The 22,956-nt window shown below is 45.1% G+C and overlaps 2 protein-coding genes across 5 annotated transcripts in view; one reads left to right on the plus strand and one right to left on the minus strand.

Moving 5' to 3' along the window:
• The window catches only part of NUDT2 (nudix hydrolase 2), a 119,169-nt gene that overhangs the window by 21,841 nt on the left and 74,372 nt on the right, over positions 1–22,956 (minus strand). The gene's annotated exons all lie outside the window — the stretch shown is intronic.
• KIF24 (kinesin family member 24) overlaps positions 13,443–22,956 on the plus strand; it is a 372,810-nt gene continuing 363,296 nt past the window's right edge. Inside the window, exon 1 of one of the 2 annotated variants that reach the window (XM_085628651.1) lies at positions 13,443–14,598. In XM_085628651.1, coding sequence (XP_085484777.1) covers positions 14,572–14,598 — 27 coding nt within the window. In that variant the 5' untranslated portion in view covers positions 13,443–14,571. The remainder of the gene's footprint in view (positions 14,599–22,956) is intronic. The other variant, XM_085628684.1, reaches the window with a different exon arrangement.

Genomic DNA, 22,956 nt, shown 5'->3' on the forward strand with positions numbered 1-22,956 from the left:
TCGTAACTACCAGCAGGTGGTGGGTCCCATCCTCATCTCGAGCCATGGCTCTCCAGTTCATGCTCCAATAATAAACCATTTTAATAAGAGTTCTCGAATTTCACATTTGCCTGCCTGACCCCCCCCCCCCCTTATCTTCTGTTGTCAAGATTCAATTTTTTGATTTTTCGGCACACATTTCTTACACCTTTTTTGTATATTTTATTTTAATGCTGTCTGGTTCAGGTTTGCAATTATAAACACCTTTTTATTTAATTTGGCGTTTGTTACTTCTCCAAGTTCTGGAATGGAAGAGCCTGATTGTAATCTGTAAGTGGCGACTTGTATTTATTGGTCAGCTTTATCTGTGGGTCTGTCTGCCAAAAGTTGATTTGAACCCTCGCATCAACTCGGGTATTTAGCAACTCCATTATAGCTCGCATTAGTGCGTGCGCAGGTTTTAGAGGGCAAGTCAATGAGTGAAATTAGCCCAAGCAATCTGAGAACTAGTATACCTCCCCCCCCCCACGCCTCCCCCACTTTCAGTGAGCCTCCTCCTTTCTAAGGTGGGCATGAAGTTGCTTTTTGCTGGAAGTGTGGGCATAAAAACCTTGCCCAGGATTGAGGCTCTTTTTTGAAATAATAAACTGAGTTAATCTGCCCCTGCCGACTTGTTCTTTTTTAGATTATTCTCAATCTTTTCAATTTCTAATGCAGTGAAAATAAGTTGCTCTGCCAAAAGTATATTAACTGGATAGAAACACTTATCCAATGCAGTCGAAGGAGGATGAATGTTATATCCAACATTTCCCCACTACATACCTGTAATATGTGATTTACTGTGGACTTGAGTCTAAGTCGAACATTTAGTTACCATATTTCGTGATGGTCTTCAGCCATCAACTCCATGGCCATATTTTCTCACCCCTTGTGCCTGACAACGTTCTTTTTTCCTTCTGCGTAAGTACTACGCTGTCAGTTCTAATCGATATGTACATCTGACACTGCTGTCCTAACGCATAAATGCTTTCTAGGCACTTGGGTCATTGTTAGTGAAATCTTTGTCTAACCAGCTTTGATCTAACACAGGCTTTCTTGCTTTGTGAGTAAAATATCAGCACAGTCTCATTTTACAATCACATGTAGGGGTTTCCCCCATTCTTTTAGACTTTCTTTAAAATTACACTTAAGTTCTTTCAGAACCAAGCTAATGCAGTTTCACCAATCCTTTAGACTGCAGTTTGTTTTTTATTTTGATAATCGTTTTGGCGAAGTTAACGTTTGACATGGGGCTAGCTGACAGTCATGTTCAATGTACCTAGTAGAGAGTTCATTGTTCTCCAGGACTCGATCAGTGACTTTCGTTAAAAGTGCCCTACAAGTGGCTCATCTCTGTCACTCTACAGCTGGCAAATGAGGTAATGTAGCACCTGTATTTTTTTTTTGCCAGCATCATGTATTCTGGGGGTTGTATTCCACACTTCGCTTAGTTTAGGCCTCCCAGTCCTTGCACATTGTTTTGTTTTCAGAATTTTGGAACCGGATGTTTGTGTATCCCAACAATGAACTGCTGCCAATGAAGGCTCTTGTACCTTGAGTCTATCCTGCAACAGCAAATTTATTCCTTGCATATTCTGTGTATGAGACTTGCTGTGCTTGATGTCCTGGAAGTGAACACTCCTGGCAAACCTGACATAACATTTCGGTTCATTCCTCTTTGAAGACCAAGCTAACATGCATGCTTCTGCAAATCAGCTCATGTATGTGAGGTTTTCTGTCTTACATTAACAGGGAATAGGGAGATTTTCAACAGCAGAGCAAGTTCTTCATCTTCATGAGTTGGCAGTGAATCCTTTAAGTGCAGCTCAGTAGCTGCTTGTGATTTATGGCCTGCCCATCAGTACTTACTTTTTATTCCAGAGCACTTGGGATGCTGGGACTTCACCATTAACTATAATGGCGGAAGCAAGAGTACAAGTTCTGGAATGCAACATGCTGTTTGCCAGGGCACCGTGACTGGCTGAAGGTGTGTGTGTCTGTATACGGCATCCATTAAATTTATGACGTTCTCTTTATTGCCAAAATTAAGGGGGAGGAGGAAGGTCTCCACCCCATGGTTTTCAGAGAGTTTGAAAGACCTCCAACGTCAATGCCGTAAGCAGCAATGGAGGTGGAGATTGTTACATAGTCCAGAAGAAAAGGAAACACACAGAGACCATTCGAAAATATAAGAATGCCGGTAAAGAGGCAAAATCTTAATACTTCTCTCTTTAAGTAAGATTTGCGATCAGTGTATCTAATGAACTGTTTAAGGTGGTTCGCGATCTGATATCGCTACCAGCTCAATAGGAGCTGGAAAAATCTCTAGATTTTACGAATACGGAGGCCTCGTTTTTTGTGGATAAGATTTCGAAGATTCTTTCTGAATTTCAAGCTGCGGAGGATGGACTAGTGCCTAAATATATGGTAGATAACTTCTTAGAGAGGTCCCCCATTATTAGTGAATTGTCCTCCTTCTCTAGTTTGCCAGCAGCTGAAAATAAAACTATTCTGGGACAAATTACATCAGGTTCCCCTGACGATTCTTGCCCACCCATGGTGATGCAACTCACACCAGATCTCATTGACGCTTTTCTAGAGAAGGTGTATGCCCAGGTGTTGGACTCCGGGGTGTATCCCCAATGCTGGAAAGAAGCAATTGTTGTTTCCCTGAAAAAGGCAACTAGTATAATGTACCGGAGGGACACTCGGCTGCTAGTGTCTGGATTAAAGTCATTGGTGAATTAGGTGTTCAACGAGCAGCTCAAGGTCCTGCCCCTCCCCCACAATATACAACCCGCATTCAGCCGGGGTCACGGTTTAAACTTTTAAGTGAATAACTGGGCTAAAATGAAGGAGGAACAATCAAAATAGATGTTTCCAATGCAAAAAAGTCACTTTTTTTATTTAGCTATCAGATATGGTTTAGTATATTTTTAAAAATGGCGCAAAAGCGTTTAAAAAAACAATGTAAAAATATTTATAATGGGAAATGAGACGGGAGGAACTGTTTAAACAACGAGCGAGGGTGTGGTGCTGCGGTCAGAGCTGCCAAATTTCGACTTGGGAAACCAGGTTCAATTCTCGGTGTCAGCTCAACATCCCTCTGGGCACATCAGGTAATGTCTCCGTGCCTTAAACACAAATGGGAATGTGACCTTTTATAATGTAACTGGTGCTCATGTAAATCATCTGAGTTTGTGCTATACAAAACTGCAACAAAAACAAGCATTGGCATAGCCAATAGGTCTCGCCTTTGGGACCTTATAAGTGTTTAGCCATGCAACAGTTGATGTTGTTGCACCAAGGATATTGTGCTGCATAACTAAATACTTATAAGGTCCCAAAAGCGAGACCTATTGGCTATGCCAATGCTTGTTTTTTTATTGCCCGTTTCTTTCTTACCTTCTTTCTCAAAGGCAAAAGTCTGCCAGACCAATTGACCTTTTTAGGTCTGTGTTTTACAAACCCTTAAGTTTTTACTAAAAGAACAGGTTATTTCCTTTCGGTAACGCTTTTTCTGGTGTATACAGTACCTACTTGTGGATTTTTCACCTTTGAATATCCCAATGAACGAGTATTCCACAGAAACTTTTCTTTCCAGCTCTTTCACGTGGACATCATAATGCCATGGCTCCAAGCTCGGCCCGTGTGATGTCATCTGAGCCATAAGAAGACCTGGTTGTTATGCGGACGTCAGTTTCCACCCATTTTCTTCGTGCCTTTGAAGCGATCGGGTGAAACCAACAGTCCATATGCAAAAGCATATGGTAGAACTCATACAAAAGATTATATACACTTAAACTTATATATACTTTCACATATGTTAATACGCACAGTTATGATCATAAACACAACATGCAACAAGCTTTGTTTTCAGTATAATCAGACGAGCAACAGAGAAGCGGGTGGGTCAGTGAGGAATCCACAGGTAGATACTGTATCCTCCAGAAAAAGCTTTACAGAAGGAAACTAACTTGTTCTTCTGATGGATACTTCTACCTGTGGATTCCTCACTTTTTGCATAGAATCCCCAAGCAGTCCCGTACTCAGAGTTGGTGCCCGTCTACCTATACAAAAAAATCTTGCAAAACAGACCAGGCAAAGGGACACCTCTAGCTAAAGCAGAGGGACAACTCTAGCTAAAGCAGAAGTAGAAGACTTGGCGCTAGTAGAATGAGCTCAAATGACTTCAGGTGGCTTCTTGTTAGCCATGGCGTAGCAGATGCACAGGACAATCCATCTGGACAGCGTCCTCTTCTGCACTGCTTTTCCTTTCATCTTGCCCACATTGCCAACAAAAAGCTGGTCATCCAGTTGGAGATCATGAGTTCTGTCCACATCGAAGCTCACAGTCCTTTTATGGTCTACATGATGAAGCCATTCCTGCTCTTTAGATGGATGTGGAGGAGGATAGGTGATAGACTGGCCAAAGTAGAAGAAGTAATCACCTTTGGCAGGAAAGCAGCCCCGGTTCTCAGTACCAACTTATCTGCATAGAAAGTCGTGAAAGGGAGTTTCACACTTAATACCTGCAATTCACTAACCCATTTAGCCGACGATTTGGTGACCAGACAATTTTGGGCGAAGTAAGCAACCTTAAAGGACAACTTTGTAACGGCTCAAACGTAGCACCCATAAGGAAGGTTAGCACCAAATTAAGATTCCACTGAGGAAAAATAAGAGTGGGAGGAAACGTGTTAGTAAGAAACCTTATTACAATAGGGTAAACAAATGAATGCTGAAAGGGCTGACAAATATCTCTTAACTGTTGCAACTGCACAACCTTGCTGTGCCAGCGAAAAGTGCAAAACCTAAAATGTCCAACAAATGGGCTTTTAAAGGGCCAATGGTCTTTTCCTCATACCACTTCACAAATCTTGCCCACCTGCTAGCATAAACCGACTTAGTTGAGTGTCTTCTGGACAATAATAGGACATCCACCACATCAGGAGGAAGAGAAATAGAGCTCCTGTTGCCCGTTCAATCTCCAGGCAAGGCTCTGAAGGTGGGGGGTGTAGAGCCTGCCCCTGCAAAAGGAGGTCTGCATTGTGAGGGAAATGGAGTGGAGGACACAGGGCACAGGGTATACCACAACCTTTGTGGCCAGTCTAGGGCTATTAATATGACTTGGGCCCAGTTTTGGCTAAGGCAAATCTTCTTCAGAACCTGGGGAATCAAGGGTATGGGAGGCAAACACGTACAACAGCTGGGCACCCCAGTCCAATTGAAATGCGTCACCCAGCGCTACCAGCATTGGATACTAGAGGCTGAAGAATGACAGGAAGTGCATGTTCTTGTGATAGGAAAACTGGTCTGAGGGGACCCCTAAAGACAGAAAATGTGTTGTACCACTTCCGGATGGAGATGGCACTCCTGATCGGCCAAAAAATACCGAATGAGACTGTCCGCACGTATGTTCAGAAACTCCGACCAAGTGATTTGACACGATGCAAATCTGATGGAACTGAGACCAGGACCAAAGTCGCAGGGCCTCTCTGCAGAGAAGATGCAACCCTATTCCCTCCTTATTCATGTAACACATCGAGGTAGTATTGTCTGTTAAGACTTGAACTGAATTACCGGGAAGGGACGAAGGCCTTGAATGTCAGATGTATTGCCCAGAATTTCAACAGATTTATATACAAGCTATCTCCTGGAGACCAAAGACCTTGATCTCCAGATCCCCCAGATTAGCGCCCCAACCTAGAGTGGAGGCATCTGTTAGTTATTACTGTGGCCACCTGAGGTGGAGGTTAAAACGTCTTCCCTTGAGACAAATTGCTTGACACACCCTACCACTCAAGATCCACTGCAGTGTCTTCGGAGATCTTGACCGACTCCTAGATATCTCTGTTGTGCTGAAACCACTGCCTGTGGAGGCACCACTGAAGGGCCCTCACGTGCCAGTGTGCATGGGTGACTAATAGAATGCAGGAAGCCATCAGACCTAGCAGGAATAAGACCTTCAGGACTGCCATAGCTCTATTGTGAAACATCTGAATAATAGCCTGAATGTCCAGAATCCTCTGAGAAGGCGGTAGACTTGATTCACCGTAGTGTCCAGTGCTGCCCCTGTGATCAGTGTGCGCAGAGACAGTCCTAGGTGAGATTCGGATACGTTGATGGTAAAACCCAGGCTGAACAACAGCTGCATTGCCAACTGCAAATGGTGCAACATCGACTCTGGAGTCTTGGCTTTGATCAGCCAATCGTTCAGGTATGGGAATACTGATACTTCCCACCATCTGAGATTCACTGCAACCACTGCTTTCACCTTTGTGAAGACTCCCCGTTCCTGCTCTGGAACCAATTCCACTGCACCCCTTTGAGGTAGGATGTGTACCTCTTGTCAGAGGAGCAGAAGATGCTCTACTGAACAAAACCTTGTTAGGGGGGGAAACTCTTGAAAGGAGTACGGCATATCCATTTTCTACAATATCCAAAACCCAGAGATCGGTTCTCACAGATCTGAAACAGGCAGAAAATAGGCCAACCGTCCTCCCACTGGGCAAGCATGCTCTAAGATGGTGAAGCTAAGGCCGTTTTCCTGCAACATTGGCAGAGGAGGAGGAGGAAGAACAGGAGGAGGCTGGACGAGGAACAGCTCCATGTTCTCTACCTCTGCCCTGCTCCCTATAACTCCTATAGAAGGGATTTGAGGGCTGCTGCTGGAACTGGCTCCTCCCACGTAAGGATAAGTTCCTGCAAAACTGCCTGTAATCTTTACGGTGCGTTTGAAGGCCCAATAGTCTTGCGGTGGCTTTACTATTCTTAAACCTCTCTAAGGCAGAATCTGCGCTGGCGTCAAACAGATGTGAACCATCAAAAGGCAAATCCTTACAAAAATGCTATAGATAGCATTCAGGAAACTCGATGGATCGGACCTTGAAGTCAGGAAAGCTGGATAATCCTGCTCCTATCTGGGAGGCACAAGCTGAGGTGGAGGAAGAACTAAATCCTGTACCACCCCTGGAGATGGAGTCTGAGATATCTTGCCGCTTTCTCCATGGGCCGTCAGAGCTGGAAACACGACTTTGGGGAAACATCCCTCGAAGAGCCAAGATGCTTCTTCTTCTTGTGCTTTCTCTTGGATGACTTAAGAGTGGGGAGACTTTCGAAGCCCTCTTTTTTTCTTTGTCTTGGCCATAAAGAGCTTTGTCGCCCACCCCCCACCCCAAACCTTCAACACCTTTGGATTCGTCTTCCGCAATGAAGAACAGGTGTTGACATTGTGATCCGAACTTAGACACCAAAAGCAGTCGTCATGCAGGTCTGGACTTCCTCGGTTGAGACATTGTTCCTGCAACAATGTTGCAACCTGTACAATAAAGACAAACTCCTATACTATGGAGAGCAGAAAAAAAACATTTTGCGTCGAATGCGTGGATAAAAGGGAAACAGATGCCTGCACGCCGACGAGGTCTTCTTATGGCTCGGATGACGTCATGTGGAGCCACGTGCAAAGCCATGGCATTATGACGTCCTCGTCGATGTGGGAGAGCTGGAAAGAAAAGTTTCTGTGGAATGCTGGTGCATTGGGATGTTCTAAAGTTGAGGAATCTAGATGTATCCATCAGAAGTATGTGTAACAGTTTCTTACAGAGGTTTTCAGCCAGACTTCATCCATTAGTATGTGACTGTGTCATACACATTGGTGCAGGATAGAGTGCAGTGGCGTACAGTGGCATTGAGTAAAGTGGTATAGAGTCAAGTAGTTTAGAGTAGCGTACAGTGGATTAGTGTAGAGTGCAGGGGCGTAGAGTTGAGTGTTACAGAGTAAAGTGCATTGGCGTAGAGAGTATTGTTTTCGCATAGAGTGCAGTGTTGTGAACTTGTGCCAAGTGGAGTTGTGCCGAGTGGAGTTGTGCCGAGTGGATTGTAATGGTTTAGACTGGAGTGGTGTAGAGGGCAGTGGCGTAGAGTGCAGTTGCGTAGAGTAGAGTGGTGTAGCATAGCGTAGAAAGGTGTGGAGTGCAGTGGCGTGGAGCGGCACAGAGTGGAGTAGAGTGCAGTGGCGCAGAGAGCAGTGGGTGGAGTTGTGTAAAGTGGAGTGGTTCAGAGTACAGTGCAGTGGCTTGGAGTGGTGCAGAGGGGAGTGGCGTATAGTTGAGCATGCATGGTGTAGTAGCACACTGCTATTACAGACAACACGTTTTCAATTGAAATGACTGTTACATTCGCAAAGACACAGTTTTACTGATAAAACTATACTGCACACAAACAATGTGTAGAAATGCCATCACCTAGTGTATTGATTTGTTTTGATCATATTATAGTATTTGTTTTCAACACACTTCAGTATTAACAAAAAATGTGCTTCCTTTGTGCGTTCCTAATGCATATATTTTCTGAAATACTTGCACAGTTCATTAAAATTGTTTTTGTGGGCTAGAAATAAAAGCCTTTTTCTACCCTCGGCATCCAGATAGATTGTCACATAAATGCTCTCACTTTGAAGTCAGAGAAAGAAATGAAACACCAAACTCCCTCAGAAGACAGAGCTCGACATTGGACCTCTGCCTTTGAATGCACAGCAGATGTGACAAGATAAGAGCAAGATTTAAAGGACTATTTACGGAAAGGAGCACTCGTGGAAGAATATGTGGGGAGTTGGTGTAAAAAGGCTTTGCTCCTTGGGAGGGACAAATTCACCTTGGAAAGTCTAAAACAAATAAAGTCAGCAAATAGAAATCCGGAAAATGTGAGTTACAAACCACAAAGCCAATGGTAAGCAACTGGCAGAATGCATTCCCAAGGTAGCTTTTTGAATGCCCCCAAGATGCCTTTAGAAAACCAGACAACTGGGCTGTCTGCTAGGCTTGGACCTAAAAATTAGTTCCTAACACATGAATAGTGGAAGTATACAAGTCAACCAATTAAAAGGATAGTAAAGAGAATATGCTCCAGTGGAGGGACACACAAGAAGAGGAAGGCTAGCCAAAAATAAACAAGCAAACAAATGACACAGACATCAAAGTCAATCAGTGGTAAGCAGTGGGCAGGCTCTAAGCCTAGTGCAGGATTTTGGTATGGTCTTTCGCAAACACACTGCCAAGAGCGGTCTAAGGTAAAGCATGAAAAAGGAAGTGCTGAGGTCCATGGCAGACCAGCTAAGTAGGATGAAGAACAATATTCTATACAGAAGTATAGAAGTAGGCAAGGATATCTAAAACTGGTGATGAGCAGTCAAATCTGTACCTCTGGATACCATTCAGAAAGAAGCTCATTTATTTAGGAGTTTCAGAAGCAGATTTTTGTCCAGTCTGTTTTGAAAGGGTGGTACGAAGGGTCTTGTCTGACATCTCGAGGAGCAGTGTTCCAAATTCTGGGTGCAAATCCTGAGAAAGAACAGTATACATTTGTAGTTTTGCTACAGTCAGTGCTGGGCAGAATGTGTTTGCACCAGAACTTACGGCCACTTGAAAAGTTGAAAATATGTGGGCACGTTAGGTTACAAAGCCTTAAAAACAAGGCATGCTGATCTGAAAACGGAGGGAGCTTCAAAGGGTAACCACAGGGGTGGTGTATGCATGGGTGGCCACAACTAGCCCGGACCGAAGGCAGTTAGGAGTCTGTGGAGGCCTAACTCAGTTTCCACTGTTGAATGAACAGAGTCTCTGCAAGTTCTCTCCATATCGCATGAGAAGAGTAGTGCAGCAGTAATCATATCAGGCTATCACCGCCATCCTGATGTGGCGATATCACACATTCTAGGGCACTAGTTCTCAACCTGGGTGTCCACGAAGCCTCCTCAGAGGGTTTGTGACTACTTAGAAAATTAAATCATATTAAACAGATTAATAAAGTCTATATAAATGAAGATAAATGTTCAGCTGAAAATTTTAAAACATCCTATAAATGTGAAGGAATTTGAAATCTGGATTCCAGTAATAAGTAATTGCGAGTCCCCAGAGGTGAAAAGGTTAAGAACCACTGTTCTAGGATACAGAACCACCATGTAGTGTCTTGCTGAGAAAAAGCCCAATGTAGGAAAGTGCCCGTACCCCACACAAACACACTTTTTGCCTGTCATCTGATGCAACCTGACTTGATGTGCCCTGGGTCCCTGCCAATCAGGTTTACAGGGTCTGTGTTCTTTTCCAAGACTGTACTTCGGTACCCGCAAATGGCAAAACTCTGCCCACAGATAAGCCCCTGTTAAAAGGTACCATGGGTACAAAGGGCACTGTGACCATGGAAAGCCTCTAAGGGCTGCAGCACCTATTGTGCCACCCTTAGAGGCCCTGTACCTTAACACCCACAACCTGCCATTGCCGGCTGCGCGTTTTGGTGCAGAGAAAAGTGAAGAGTTGACATGGCACACATCCCTGTGTGCCATGCCTGCAACCCACTGTCAAGCAGGGTGCACTACCCCTCAGGTGATGGTACAGTGGCATAAGCCCTGTACCCCTACAGTGTCTAAGCTCATTAGACATTGTGAGTGTAGTAAAGACATAAAGAGTATATGGTCCTTATGAACTCCACAGCTCCATAATGGCTTTACTAAAAACTTCTAAGCACATTAAACCCACACTGATGCAGTGTTAGATTGAATGTAAAATGCACTCAGAGGGCATCTTAGAGATGCCCCCTGAAAAACGACCAGCCCTGGTGTGGCTCCTGAATGGCTACCCACCATTTGCCACCACCAGCCACGTTTCTGGACCCCTGGCTAGAGAACCTCTGCTCTCTGGGTCCAGAAACAAAGCTCATCCTGGACAGAGGTGTAATCCCCCCCCCCCCCCCCCCCCCCCCCCAGGATGGGCTGGGTCCATGAAATGGGAAGCTTCATTGGCCTGCCGCCTTTGGACGCTGTCTCTGCCTTTTGCTGCCCCCAGCATTTTGCTCCCGCCGGTTCTGGCCCCCACGTTGGGCAGGAGAATAGGCGGGAATTCCAAGCCAGGAAGAGAGGTGTGCCCACCTTTGCCAACCCCACACCTTAGGTGGGGGAGGTGAGGTGAAGCACACATTTCAGTCCCCTCCACCTTGAAGATGAGGGGACTCATACTACATACTACAGGCAGTACTCAAAGTACTCCTAAAGTAACTAAAAAGTAATCTGAAAGTACTTACTGTATAATACAAACTGCATTCCAAAAGTGATACAAACCTGTAACATCTTAGATTTCAGGCACAAGTGCATTTCCTTGGACAGTCTTGCATTTGAAAGTATATTTTACTCACATGTGCCAAGTCCTGCTTGGTTCTAAATTAAAACATAAGCATACCTTTTATATACTTACCTAATTGGTCTGGATTTTGTCTACGAGTGTGTGTATTCTTGATTAAGTGAATACAATAAATGCATAACACACCATCCTGATAAGCCTAACTGCGCGCCCACACTTCCACAAAGAGAGCTGTTAGAACCTACCTCATTTAGCCTCTGCTATACCTCTGGGGACTCCCTGGACTCTGTGCACACTATACTTTACTTTGGTATAAGATATGCAGACCCAGCGTCTAAAAAGCAAGTAGCAATTATTGGTCAATCGAGTTCAACTTTCTTGCTATGACGTATTTTTTAACATGTTTACCGTGAATAAATACTGACCAGTGGTACGGGTGTACTGGCCAGTTCTTTACAGGCTCGAATCAGATGTTCCAAAAGCGTCTACTTTTACTCCAAGATGAGCCCTGGTGAGACCTGTAATCTAGGCATCAATTTCCATGAGGAAGTGAAGAAACACTTTTCCCCCTGAGCTGCGCCCCCAGGACAGCAGTGTGAGTGGCGGTCACTCCAAGGTTAAATGTACTATTCTAACTCCAGTCCTAGGATATCTGGGGAAAGTTATAAATGTCTCAAGTATTTTTAGGAAGGGTTGAAAAGCAATAATTTTGAATTGGAAAAAGTGCTGCCCTGAGGCACTAAGAATACCCACCGATAAGCCCTTGCTTATTTACCCATTCTTCTGCTAATACCTGCCTGAAGGCAACACTGATCTGGCGCCCACTACTGCCAGAGGTCGGCCCAAACCACCGGCGGATCTACATTCGTGCTCAGTTCTTCAGGGTGGAACAGCAGCTACAAGGATGGAGGTGACATTCCATGTGCCCACTGTGAACAGAGACAAGACTTCATGGAAGAAGCAGAAGTCCATTCTGCCGAAGTCTCACTGGTGGACACAAACTGTCAGCAGCCAATCGAAAAACACAGTTCTAATTCCTAAAGATGAGATGTCCTAAATCCCATTACACTAGATATGATACACGACGCACAAAGTAAGACGTAAGTGTCCCTCCTCATGAGCTTCAACTTGCCACCAAAACTACACAAAGTCAGCAATCCACACTATCCGCTAACCGGGGTGGATGCTAAAAACAGAGCTCCTGGCACATTTTCAAACAGCTGACATTACCACTTGATCTGCAATCATGGCGAGCTGGCTTCATTTCAAACCTGTCTGCCGCAGTTGTTCTAAGCAGCTGCCCAGTATCAAATGCACCAGCCGTGGGAGAACAGGCCTCTATATCTGGAAAAAAGGCACACCCGCCATTCGACAATGTATATTCCACGAATCAGATTACTTTCATATGAGCAAGCCCCCTCGTGCCCACGTGGTGTTCGTTAAATAGAACCTATGCAGCGCCTAGAGGCTAACTCGACCTACAGTCTGTATTTCATGAAAGCAGGCTCTTAAACTAGGATTCTCTCTTCCCCATAAACCAACTAATGAGTATATCAACTAATTGGGCCTAGTACAAAAGATGCATTTTAGGTCGTTTGTGGCTAGTGCACATTCACAAAGGGCAAGGCCACGGAGCCTCCTCAAACAATGGCATTTGCCAATTTACAGGGGACATTTTTACCGCAACAGATTGCACAGATCTAATCACAAAGGATTTATTTACCTTTAATGCCACAAACATGCAACTTCAATGCACTATGCATAACACACGGACAAGCGTTAATATTATCTTAACTGTACTTATTTCATCAACCTTTGAAGGATGAATGGCTAAACTGATAAGTCCACGATTTGAGGCTGTGACTTTCATTTCCCACATGGTGGGGGGGAGCACTAAACTATCGTGCCGTCTTTCTAGGTGTTAGGAGGTTTGCGGCCCATACACATCAATCGTTCACTATTAAAGTGTGTATCTCTTTACGAAAAAATCTTCCCATTCAAATAGGGAAAGTGATGCGAGTCACTTGCTGTGCAGGGATCACAGCCCCACCTCGACATTAGAAAACGTGGGTGCAGCAACCACAGCATTGCATCCATGGAATGTGCTTTAGAGAAGCTGTGCAGCTGCGGTAACTGAGAACACAACCAAGCATAGATGTGAGGGGGAGGTTTTCCGTCTCGAGTTGTGCTGGTCCTCTGGGGAGACAGGGCACAGGCCATGCATTCAGCAGCCAAGTGGCAACAGCGAAGGAAGCTTGCGAACATGGGAGACCACACTGCTTGCTCTTCTCTTGCACAGGGACTGCTTGAACCCTGACCCAGGAAGAGGCTACATGCAGACGTTGGCAGAACAGCGAACCCACTAAGGCTGAACCGAACAGAGCAAACAACATAAGCATGCCTGAGGGACGCCATTTTGTATGTGGGTGGGTAAAAAGAAACGGTTCCACCAGGTTTATGGGGCAATTTCTTTCTCAAACTTGACAGAGTTGATATCAAGCCCTTGCAGTGAGAGTGGTGTAACTGGTTCATCTCTTCTATATGCAGCGCTCCAATGGCGTCGATGAAAAGATGGCGTCAACGGTGCCCATTAAATTTTGATCACTCATTGTACTACTGATGCCATATCCGGCCTGCCAAGGACATGACTTATTCAGAAGTTACTGGCCGGCCAGTGTAGAGGAGCATTGTTCAGTCGGGTCCCTCGAGCGTTCAAGTGGTTTATCGTATTCTGAGGGAAGAGGAGATGCGTGCAGCAGCAGCTGGTGGTGGTTCAAGTGACTCCGGTGAGGAGGGATTCCTCAGACTCAAATGCCATCTCCACTAGGATCTGCTGCACGACACTCGATTGAGGGATTTACTAATAGGACTGCCTCTGTCTTTGTAATCAAATAACAAGTAGGTAATAAAGGCAAGAGACTAGAGAAAATAGAATAAGGCTAGTCACAAACTATGACAAACAATGGAACGTTAAGACTGCAAGAGTGAATACCAAGCTGATCAGAAAGGCAGCTAGGACAGAAGGGTTTCGTCTGACAGGAGTCTTCAACACGCCTTGCAAACATTGGAGCGCGGTGTTGCTTTCTAAGGATCAAGTTAATACATTGCCCACCTGCTCTCCGTATTGCTGCACACAGACCTCTGCTCATGGGGCTGCTCTGGGAGACTCGAACAACAAAAGCCTTTGAAGAAGCGTGAGATCGTGCTGTCAACGCTCAGGCCACTCGTCCAGCGGAGACCACCGCCCTCTCTCTGGGGCAGTGACCGGCCACTCCGAAGCAGTGCCAAGACTGACACAGCCTCCTTTGCACTCAAAGCACTCACTGGATGCTTCTGGGAGATCGCTGTCGCGACAGTAGTATCTTTTGAATATTACTAGTTACTTTATGCTGGTGGCGTAACTGTGGATTGCAGACTGTCCATGTGGAATCCAGACACCAGTAGAGTGGTAAGTAACACACATTTTAGAGTACGTAAGACTTAAATGCAACTGCTCACTCATGGCATTCTCGAAAACTCTGTCAGACCAGCCCAATAGCTATATTATCTATCGAACTGGAGATGGGCGAAAGCATCTAGAGATTTGTGCGCAACCTGTAGGTTACAGGTTGTAATCCCAGCGGGCCACTCCACTCAGTTCCTCTTCCTTTCAGGGACTCCCACTGATCTTGGTAACAGAATCAAGAGACAAGCCTGTAAATAAAAAGCTATATTATATACTTATTATTATTATTATTATTAATGACTATTAAAGATGGGTCTTCGTAAAGTAAGTTTGGAAAATGCTGGTAACTTGAGCAGATGTAAATAACCCTTAGTTATTTACCTCAGTAACTCATAGTAGCCCATCTACATGCCAGTGATGGCCGATCACCCAACCAAGCCAATCCTCTGTGGGATTTCAATTTTCAGCTACAACAGCCAATACGTACTGGTGATGTGGGGCCAGCCCGTCAACTGCAAGACAGTCAAAATCCTTTGATTTGTAGACATGGCCAACAAGGTATGTAAATATCCAACTTTCAGAGCATTTGCAAAAACCCCAGAACTATGGATTGCAATCGATGACTGTAAATGTGTATGCCTCCTACTTTATCCTTCACATGTACTCGCGTGGATTATGCACATATTACGCACAGTGGAATTAAGAATGTACGCTGCAATATTTTTAAACTTTTTTTCAACAGTGCAAAATAGTTTACCCACTGGAGATATCCCTTCCTCAAAGGGTACATCCCACCGCCTCTTGGAGGTGCTACCCGCTCTTTCCCACCTTGAGAAGAGTTTACAAGCCCTCAGCCCACCTGGCACACATTTGTTTTTTGCGAGATGTTCTCACTTAACCACAAAAACGTACTGTCTTGTGTATAACGTTTTTTAAACTGCTTTAATTTTTGTCCACAGTAGGCAGCTAGGAGAAGGAAAATGTTTATTTGTGTAAATATATCCGATTATGCAATGTAGTGTATGAATAGATGACTCGTTTAATAGGTGTCTGTACTTGGCTTGTAGATCTTAAAAATGACTAAATGAAGAACATTTTGAGAAGATACTGGGTTAAAATATTAGACGAGGCAGTTAGACTGCAAGATGCAACTTTGAGTAACCAGGCGAGGGAACGTCTGCTGAGTTCTCTTAATTTGGGGATAAAAGGCTGAAACCGATTAAGAGTATGATGAAACCCCCAGTTCATCACAGGCGGCTCTGTTCGATTCTTACGAGTTAGGTGGGGGTACTTAACCATATAATAGTGGAATGGAGTTTCTATTTACAATGAAATGGCTAACCTTTGCAGTGGCTTACAACTCTTTAGATTCTGGATTGTAGGCGTGCTGGGTAAACTGGTTTCGAAAGTTTCTACCGGTATCTAGCTGATCGTAATGCCGTGTATGTTTACCAGCTGTGTGGATTTTATTGCACGCACGATGCGAGTGGGTTTAACACCAAGTGCCGTTTGTTACCTTATTAATATTGTTTGACTGTGTGACTTACGGGTTGCGCCGAAAACGGGGGGATTTTAAATGTATTTCGCAATATTTGCACGGCTTGTTTGCGATAGGCGTATACACTGAACACAATGGAATGAAATCTTCATCTAACTGTACTATGCCTTGCTACAGGATTAGGCCATTCTCCTAATAGGAGCAGTGCCTGCAGCAGTATTAGCTGCGCAGTGGCATCGGTGGCGCTCTTCCTGGCTTCTCGGTGCACAGTAGGCAGCGTTCCAAGCGCAGCCCCACCCGTGCTAGGGGAATGCCGCGCACGTGCCCCTGCCCCCGGGTGGGGTCACAGGGCGGCCTCAGCTGTGCTTTGTGGTCACCGTAAGGCGACCCCGCTGCTTCCTCCACAGCTGTTGGCATGCAGGGCTCAGCGTCTCGGGAGCACCCCTACACTGGGGGCGGGGGGTGGGGGTTTTATCACAAGTGCGGAGCCGTCACCTCATCCGCAGTCACTGGTGTGCACCCTAGGGTGAAGCTCGACGCCGCAATTCGGATGGGTGGACACGCGGCCACTACTGTCATTCTTGCAGTTAGAGGCCGTCGGTCGGTCGGCACTGCCGGCTGGTGTCACCCCTTAAGGTGACCGTGTCCTACCGCTGCGAGCGAGCCCAGACAAGGCGTGCTGCACTCACCACACATCCAACTCACGGGGGACTGCTGGGGGATGTTGAGCAGCCCATGGATATACAATTGATATGACAGTCTCTGGGCCGGCATTAACACAGGCCTTTCCGAGGCTCTAGGTTGATGCGAACAATCCCAGTTCTCATGAAGTCCAGACTAAGTACGGCTGCTGCTGTGACCAGGAGTAGTTCTGGAAAAATAGGCATTTAAAAAACTCGGAAGCGCCACTGTTGCCGGATGTTTCAAGCTGGCGTGGACAGTCTAGCTTCTCAGGAGGTTTATGATCTGAGAGAGAGACCGCTACGTTCACAAGTTTGTGAAGTATATTTTATTTTCAGCCCTGCTCCCCTTTTTAGGTCGAGCATTCGAGACCCCTTGTATATAATTTAGTATATGCTTATATGTGTATGTGCTTTGTGGGCTCTAGAGATCAGCCCTAGGACTTGTCTGCTTCCGCTTGGGGACTTTTTTTTTCTGTTCAACTACCTCTATTTAACTGTCTTGATAGAAAACGACCAGCAGAGGTCAGTTAAATACCAGAATCACTTTAGCATTCTCTAGATTCCAGTCCAAAGAAATTGTCTTCCAGAGCACCTGTAGACAATATTTTTTTCAAATCTTGTATTTTCAGTGATAAGACCACCGAAGGCACTGATTTTATGTTAAAAACAGCGCTTTGGACTATACCATTTTTTCGCTGAAAGGGAATATTTCTCTCTATGTGTTCCCATACCTGGCATGTCACGCAGTTTGGTGCTTACTTTCTTTCTATGTTAAAGAACAGTAGATGTTTCAGCACCCAGGCTAATGTGCTGCATAGCTAAATACATATAAGGTCCCAAAGGCGAGACCTAATGCATTGCAAATGCTTGTTAAAAGATTCCATGATCTATCTACCCCAATAGACACTTGTACTAGAGGTGAGTAGGCAACGGGTTTGTGTACGTGTTCGAACCCCCTCCTTCTATCAGGCTTGTGCTGAGAGATGGTTTTGGGCACACACAAGTTCCACAATTTATCAATACGTTGTGCTTTGTAGGTGTCCTTGTTGAACTGCTTCAACTCAAATGTGACATTTTGCTTCCATTTGCATTCTGGTGCTAGCCTGTGCATTACATAGTTTATCACGGCAGGACATAGTAAATCTGGATGATGCCTGAATAAGAGTGTTGGTCCTTCCAGCTGAAGCACATTTTAAACAAGTCCATCTTTGGCAGCCTGTCACCACATGGACCAATTTGCAGATAAAGACATAGGCCACACACTATTCTGGGGGATACACGTCCAAATATAGCAATGATCTTGATGTCAACGCATCACGTCACCATTATGACTTTTAGCCGGTCCTGATGTTTTATCCATCAATCTATCTATCACCTCGAAGAATGCTGGGATCTTTAGTTTCAAACTCAAAGTTTCAAAACCTGGCTTGTTAGCAAGTCATCTTAATACAGGGGTCAAGGTGATAGGCATGCAAATTTAGCCTTCATCCCATATACAGACTACAGTCATGGTTTAATGTTGGGTATACTAGAATAAATTCACAAAACTCACTACTGTGCTCCTGGTTCAGTGCAGCTACGAGGGGGGAAACCATCACCAACTTCAGCATGCTAGGGGTCCTCACTCAGCTAATTAGAGACTCGCTGATTGTGAAAAACAAATGTTTCTGTAATTGTACAATATTCACTGAACATTCCTTGTTGAGCAATCTCCCAGCCCCTTCTGTAATGTGGGATTAAAATTACACGCAGCTCTGACCAATGTTTACTGTCCATTCTGCTGTATAATACACCACTTCAGAGATTTTTGGGATGATGCCCAAAAGGCACTCGGCAAAGTGATATTGAAATAATGCACACTGCTTTAAAAACACACAATTTACCTTAATATTTTCCAGTGGCGCCTCAGGGAAAAAGTCCTGGCCGCAACAGCTACCATTTAGCCAACTGTCATGTGTGACACCTTCAGGATTTCTTTTTTTAATCCAGCAACACGCAATTGTCCAAGACTTGTAATTTTTATTACCTCATTATAAGAAATCCTGTTCATTTTTTACCAATGTTACCAGTCTAGAACTACTGAAAATGCACCCTGTATTAGAAAGGTTCACAGACTATAATAAGGATATACTCCATGCTTCCAGTAAAGAAGCCTTCAACATAGCCCGTTCTGTCCAATGCAATTGGCTCATAGGCTCTAAATGCACCAGTTACCACAATATGCCCCTAAAATTAATTAGAGGAAACAACCAAAGCAGTCTTTAAAATCATACTGACTTTCGGCCAATGTTACAAACCCAATGAACTGTAAAGTGCACCATTTAGTAAAAACTGAGTCTACATTTCATTGGGCAGAGATCCGCATAATCCTCATATAAACTAATATTATTTCTGCAATATGTACTTCTAAACCCAAGCATTTTAAGTGTATCATTTACCAGAACAGTTCTCGAAAATTCCTAGGGTAGACACATGCAAAGAGGCATTCATAGCCATATGACCACTGTTACTGCACTTCTAGTTTAAAAGGCACAAATTAAAAAAAAATCCATAATTCTTTGGGGGTGGGGTTTGGGAGGGGTTAGTGGGTAGGCTGGTTGCAAAGAGACCCAATAAAGTCATCCTTAAACCACATTCAGTTCTGTCTAATGCTACCCAGTACAAGGTGGTTAAAAACGCAATGTCCTGCACGGCACTAGCCAAAAATACCTTTCTAGGAAACCTCTTAACATCTTTTAAAATGTTTGAACTGGCACAAAAACTATTTGAAACCACAGCAATGGCAAATGCCCTATTAGTTAATCTACTGGCATTTTGCTTTTCGTATTGTGCCCATGTTATACATAGTCTGTTCCGTCGCTTTTGATGTTTTCCAGCCTCACTCTCGTGTTTGCCACTGGTAGGCAAGGATTCACAAAAGGACTTCTCTTGTATTTTTTTTAGGTACTTTTTAGGTCTCGCCAGGACAGTGCATGCGCGGTCGTGTAAGATCCTCTTCTAAATGTTGTTTAAAAACTCAAACAAAGGCTGAGAGCCCGCCCGCCTATTGGTTGGGGTTCACGTGCCTGCCTTTGACCCAGTTATTGCTTCCCACTCTCCCGCCACGAAAAAAACCCACAACGGCCGCATCAGAGAGTTTTCATTTTCTGTACCATCAACATGAATGAAATTAAAGAAAACAAAAGCGTTGTGTCGCGGCAAACGCTAGACACGTCACCGTTTTTAGGTCTCGGCTAGCGATGGCTGCGCTTGCGCAGTCTCGCTCGCGAGAGATAATGACTTGGGAGAAGAGGGGCTTGAACCCACCCCTCTTCTCCCCTGTTCTCCATTGGCTGGCCTAGTAAATGCTGGCCAGCCATTGGAGAAGAGGTCCCGTCACTCCAATCATGCCCCGTCCTTTTCGGATCGGGGGGCGTGTTTTTTGCGAAAAGTCTCAGGGAGGAGACAACATCAAAACACGCCCCCGAATCCGAAAAGGAGGCTGCGTTTGTGCTTGCCTCTCCCGCTTTCATCACATTGTTTGCAAAGTGGAAGTTTCAGAAATGTTGAAGATGTGGGCATGTAAATCGGCGATCGCTGCACTGTCAAATAATTGGCATCGAAAAGATTAGAAAAGCGCTACACGAATGTCAATACCAGATTAATTTAAACTATCTTGAAAACAATGTACGCACACAGAAGAAAAGCCCCCTCTTGTGTTCAAACATGGAATATCACACAGCTAACTGCAAAACCCACGCAGCATTTCGTTCTGCACACTAACACAAGGGCACATGACATTTTACAAAACGTCTGCATTCCGCACTGGCCACATACAGTTCTCTGGAAATAACAAAGTGACACATGAGCAAACAAAGGGCCCCCCGGCGCCAACAGAATTAGCTTCCCTGTTAACCCTTTTGGACGTTGATGTTCGATATTTTACAAACATTCGGACCTTCGCAATGACCAAGCATCTTTGCACAGCCCAGTGTACATGCTCGAGTTGCCGTTCCGATATTTTACAAACATTCGGACCTTCGCAATGACCAAGCATCTTTGCACAGCCCAGTGTACATGCTCGAGTTGCCGTTCCGATATTTTACAAACATTCGGACCTTCGCAATGACCAAGCATCTTTGCACAGCCCAGTGTACATGCTCGAGTTGCCGTTCCGATATTTTACAAACATTCGGACCTTCGCGATGACCAAGCATCTTTGCACAGCCCAGTGTACATGCTCGAGTTGCCGTTCCGATATTTTACAAACATTCGGACCTTCGCGATGACCAAGCATCTTTGCACAGCCCAGTGTACATGCTCGAGTTGCCGTTCCGATATTTTACAAACATTCGGACCTTCGCAATGACCAAGCATCTTTGCACAGCCCAGTGTACATGCTCGAGTTGCCGTTCCGATATTTTACAAACATTCGGACCTTCGCGATGACCAAGCATCTTTGCACAGCCCAGTGTACATGCTCGAGTTGCCGTTCCGATATTTTACAAACATTCGGACCTTCGCGATGACCAAGCATCTTTGCACAGCCCAGTGTACATGCTCGAGTTGCCGTTCCGATATTTTACAAACATTCGGACCTTCGCGATGACCAAGCATCTTTGCACAGCCCAGTGTACATGCTCGAGTTGCCGTTCCGATATTTTACAAACATTCGGACCTTCGCAATGACCAAGCATCTTTGCACAGCCCAGTGTACATGCTCGAGTTGCCGTTCCGATATTTTACAAACATTCGGACCTTCGCAATGACCAAGCATCTTTGCACAGCCCAGTGTACATGCTCGAGTTGCCGTTCCGATATTTTACAAACATTCGGACCTTCGCGATGACCAAGCATCTTTGCACAGCCCAGTGTACATGCTCGAGTTGCCGTTCCGATATTTTACAAACATTCGGACCTTCGCGATGACCAAGCATCTTTGCACAGCCCAGTGTACATGCTCGAGTTGCCGTTCCGATATTTTACAAACATTCGGATCTTCGCGATGACCAAGCATCTTTGCACAGCCCAGTGTACATGCTCGAGTTGCCGTTCCGATATTTTACAAACATTCGGACCTTCGCGATGACCAAGCATCTTTGCACAGCCCAGTGTACATGCTCGAGTTGCCGTTCCGATATTTTACAAACATTCGGACCTTCGCGATGACCAAGCATCTTTGCACAGCCCAGTGTACATGCTCGAGTTGCCGTTCCGATATTTTACAAACATTCGGATCTTCGCGATGACCAAGCATCTTTGCACAGCCCAGTGTACATGCTCGAGTTGCCGTTCCGATATTTTACAAACATTCGGACCTTCGCGATGACCAAGCATCTTTGCACAGCCCAGTGTACATGCTCGAGTTGCCGTTCCGATATTTTACAAACATTCGGACCTTCGCGATGACCAAGCATCTTTGCACAGCCCAGTGTACATGCTCGAGTTGCCGTTCCGATATTTTACAAACATTCGGACCTTCGCGATGACCAAGCATCTTTGCACAGCCCAGTGTACATGCTCGAGTTGCCGTTCCGATATTTTACAAACATTCGGACCTTCGCGATGACCAAGCATCTTTGCACAGCCCAGTGTACATGCTCGAGTTGCCGTTCCGATATTTTACAAACATTCGGACCTTCGCGATGACCAAGCATCTTTGCACAGCCCAGTGTACATGCTCGAGTTGCCGTTCCGATATTTTACAAACATTCGGACCTTCGCGATGACCAAGCATCTTTGCACAGCCCAGTGTACATGCTCGAGTTGCCGTTCCGATATTTTACAAACATTCGGACCTTCGCGATGACCAAGCATCTTTGCACAGCCCAGTGTACATGCTCGAGTTGCCGTTCCGATATTTTACAAACATTCGGACCTTCGCGATGACCAAGCATCTTTGCACAGCCCAGTGTACATGCTCGAGTTGCCGTTCCGATATTTTACAAACATTCGGACCTTCGCGATGACCAAGCATCTTTGCACAGCCCAGTGTACATGCTCGAGTTGCCGTTCCGATATTTTACAAACATTCGGACCTTCGCGATGACCAAGCATCTTTGCACAGCCCAGTGTACATGCTCGAGTTGCCGTTCCGATATTTTACAAACATTCGGACCTTCGCGATGACCAAGCATCTTTGCACAGCCCAGTGTACATGCTCGAGTTGCCGTTCCGATATTTTACAAACATTCGGACCTT

Source organism: Triturus cristatus, chromosome 2_1 (assembly GCF_964204655.1).
Source record: "Triturus cristatus chromosome 2_1, aTriCri1.1, whole genome shotgun sequence".
In the NCBI taxonomy this organism is placed as follows: Eukaryota; Metazoa; Chordata; class Amphibia; order Caudata; family Salamandridae; genus Triturus; species Triturus cristatus.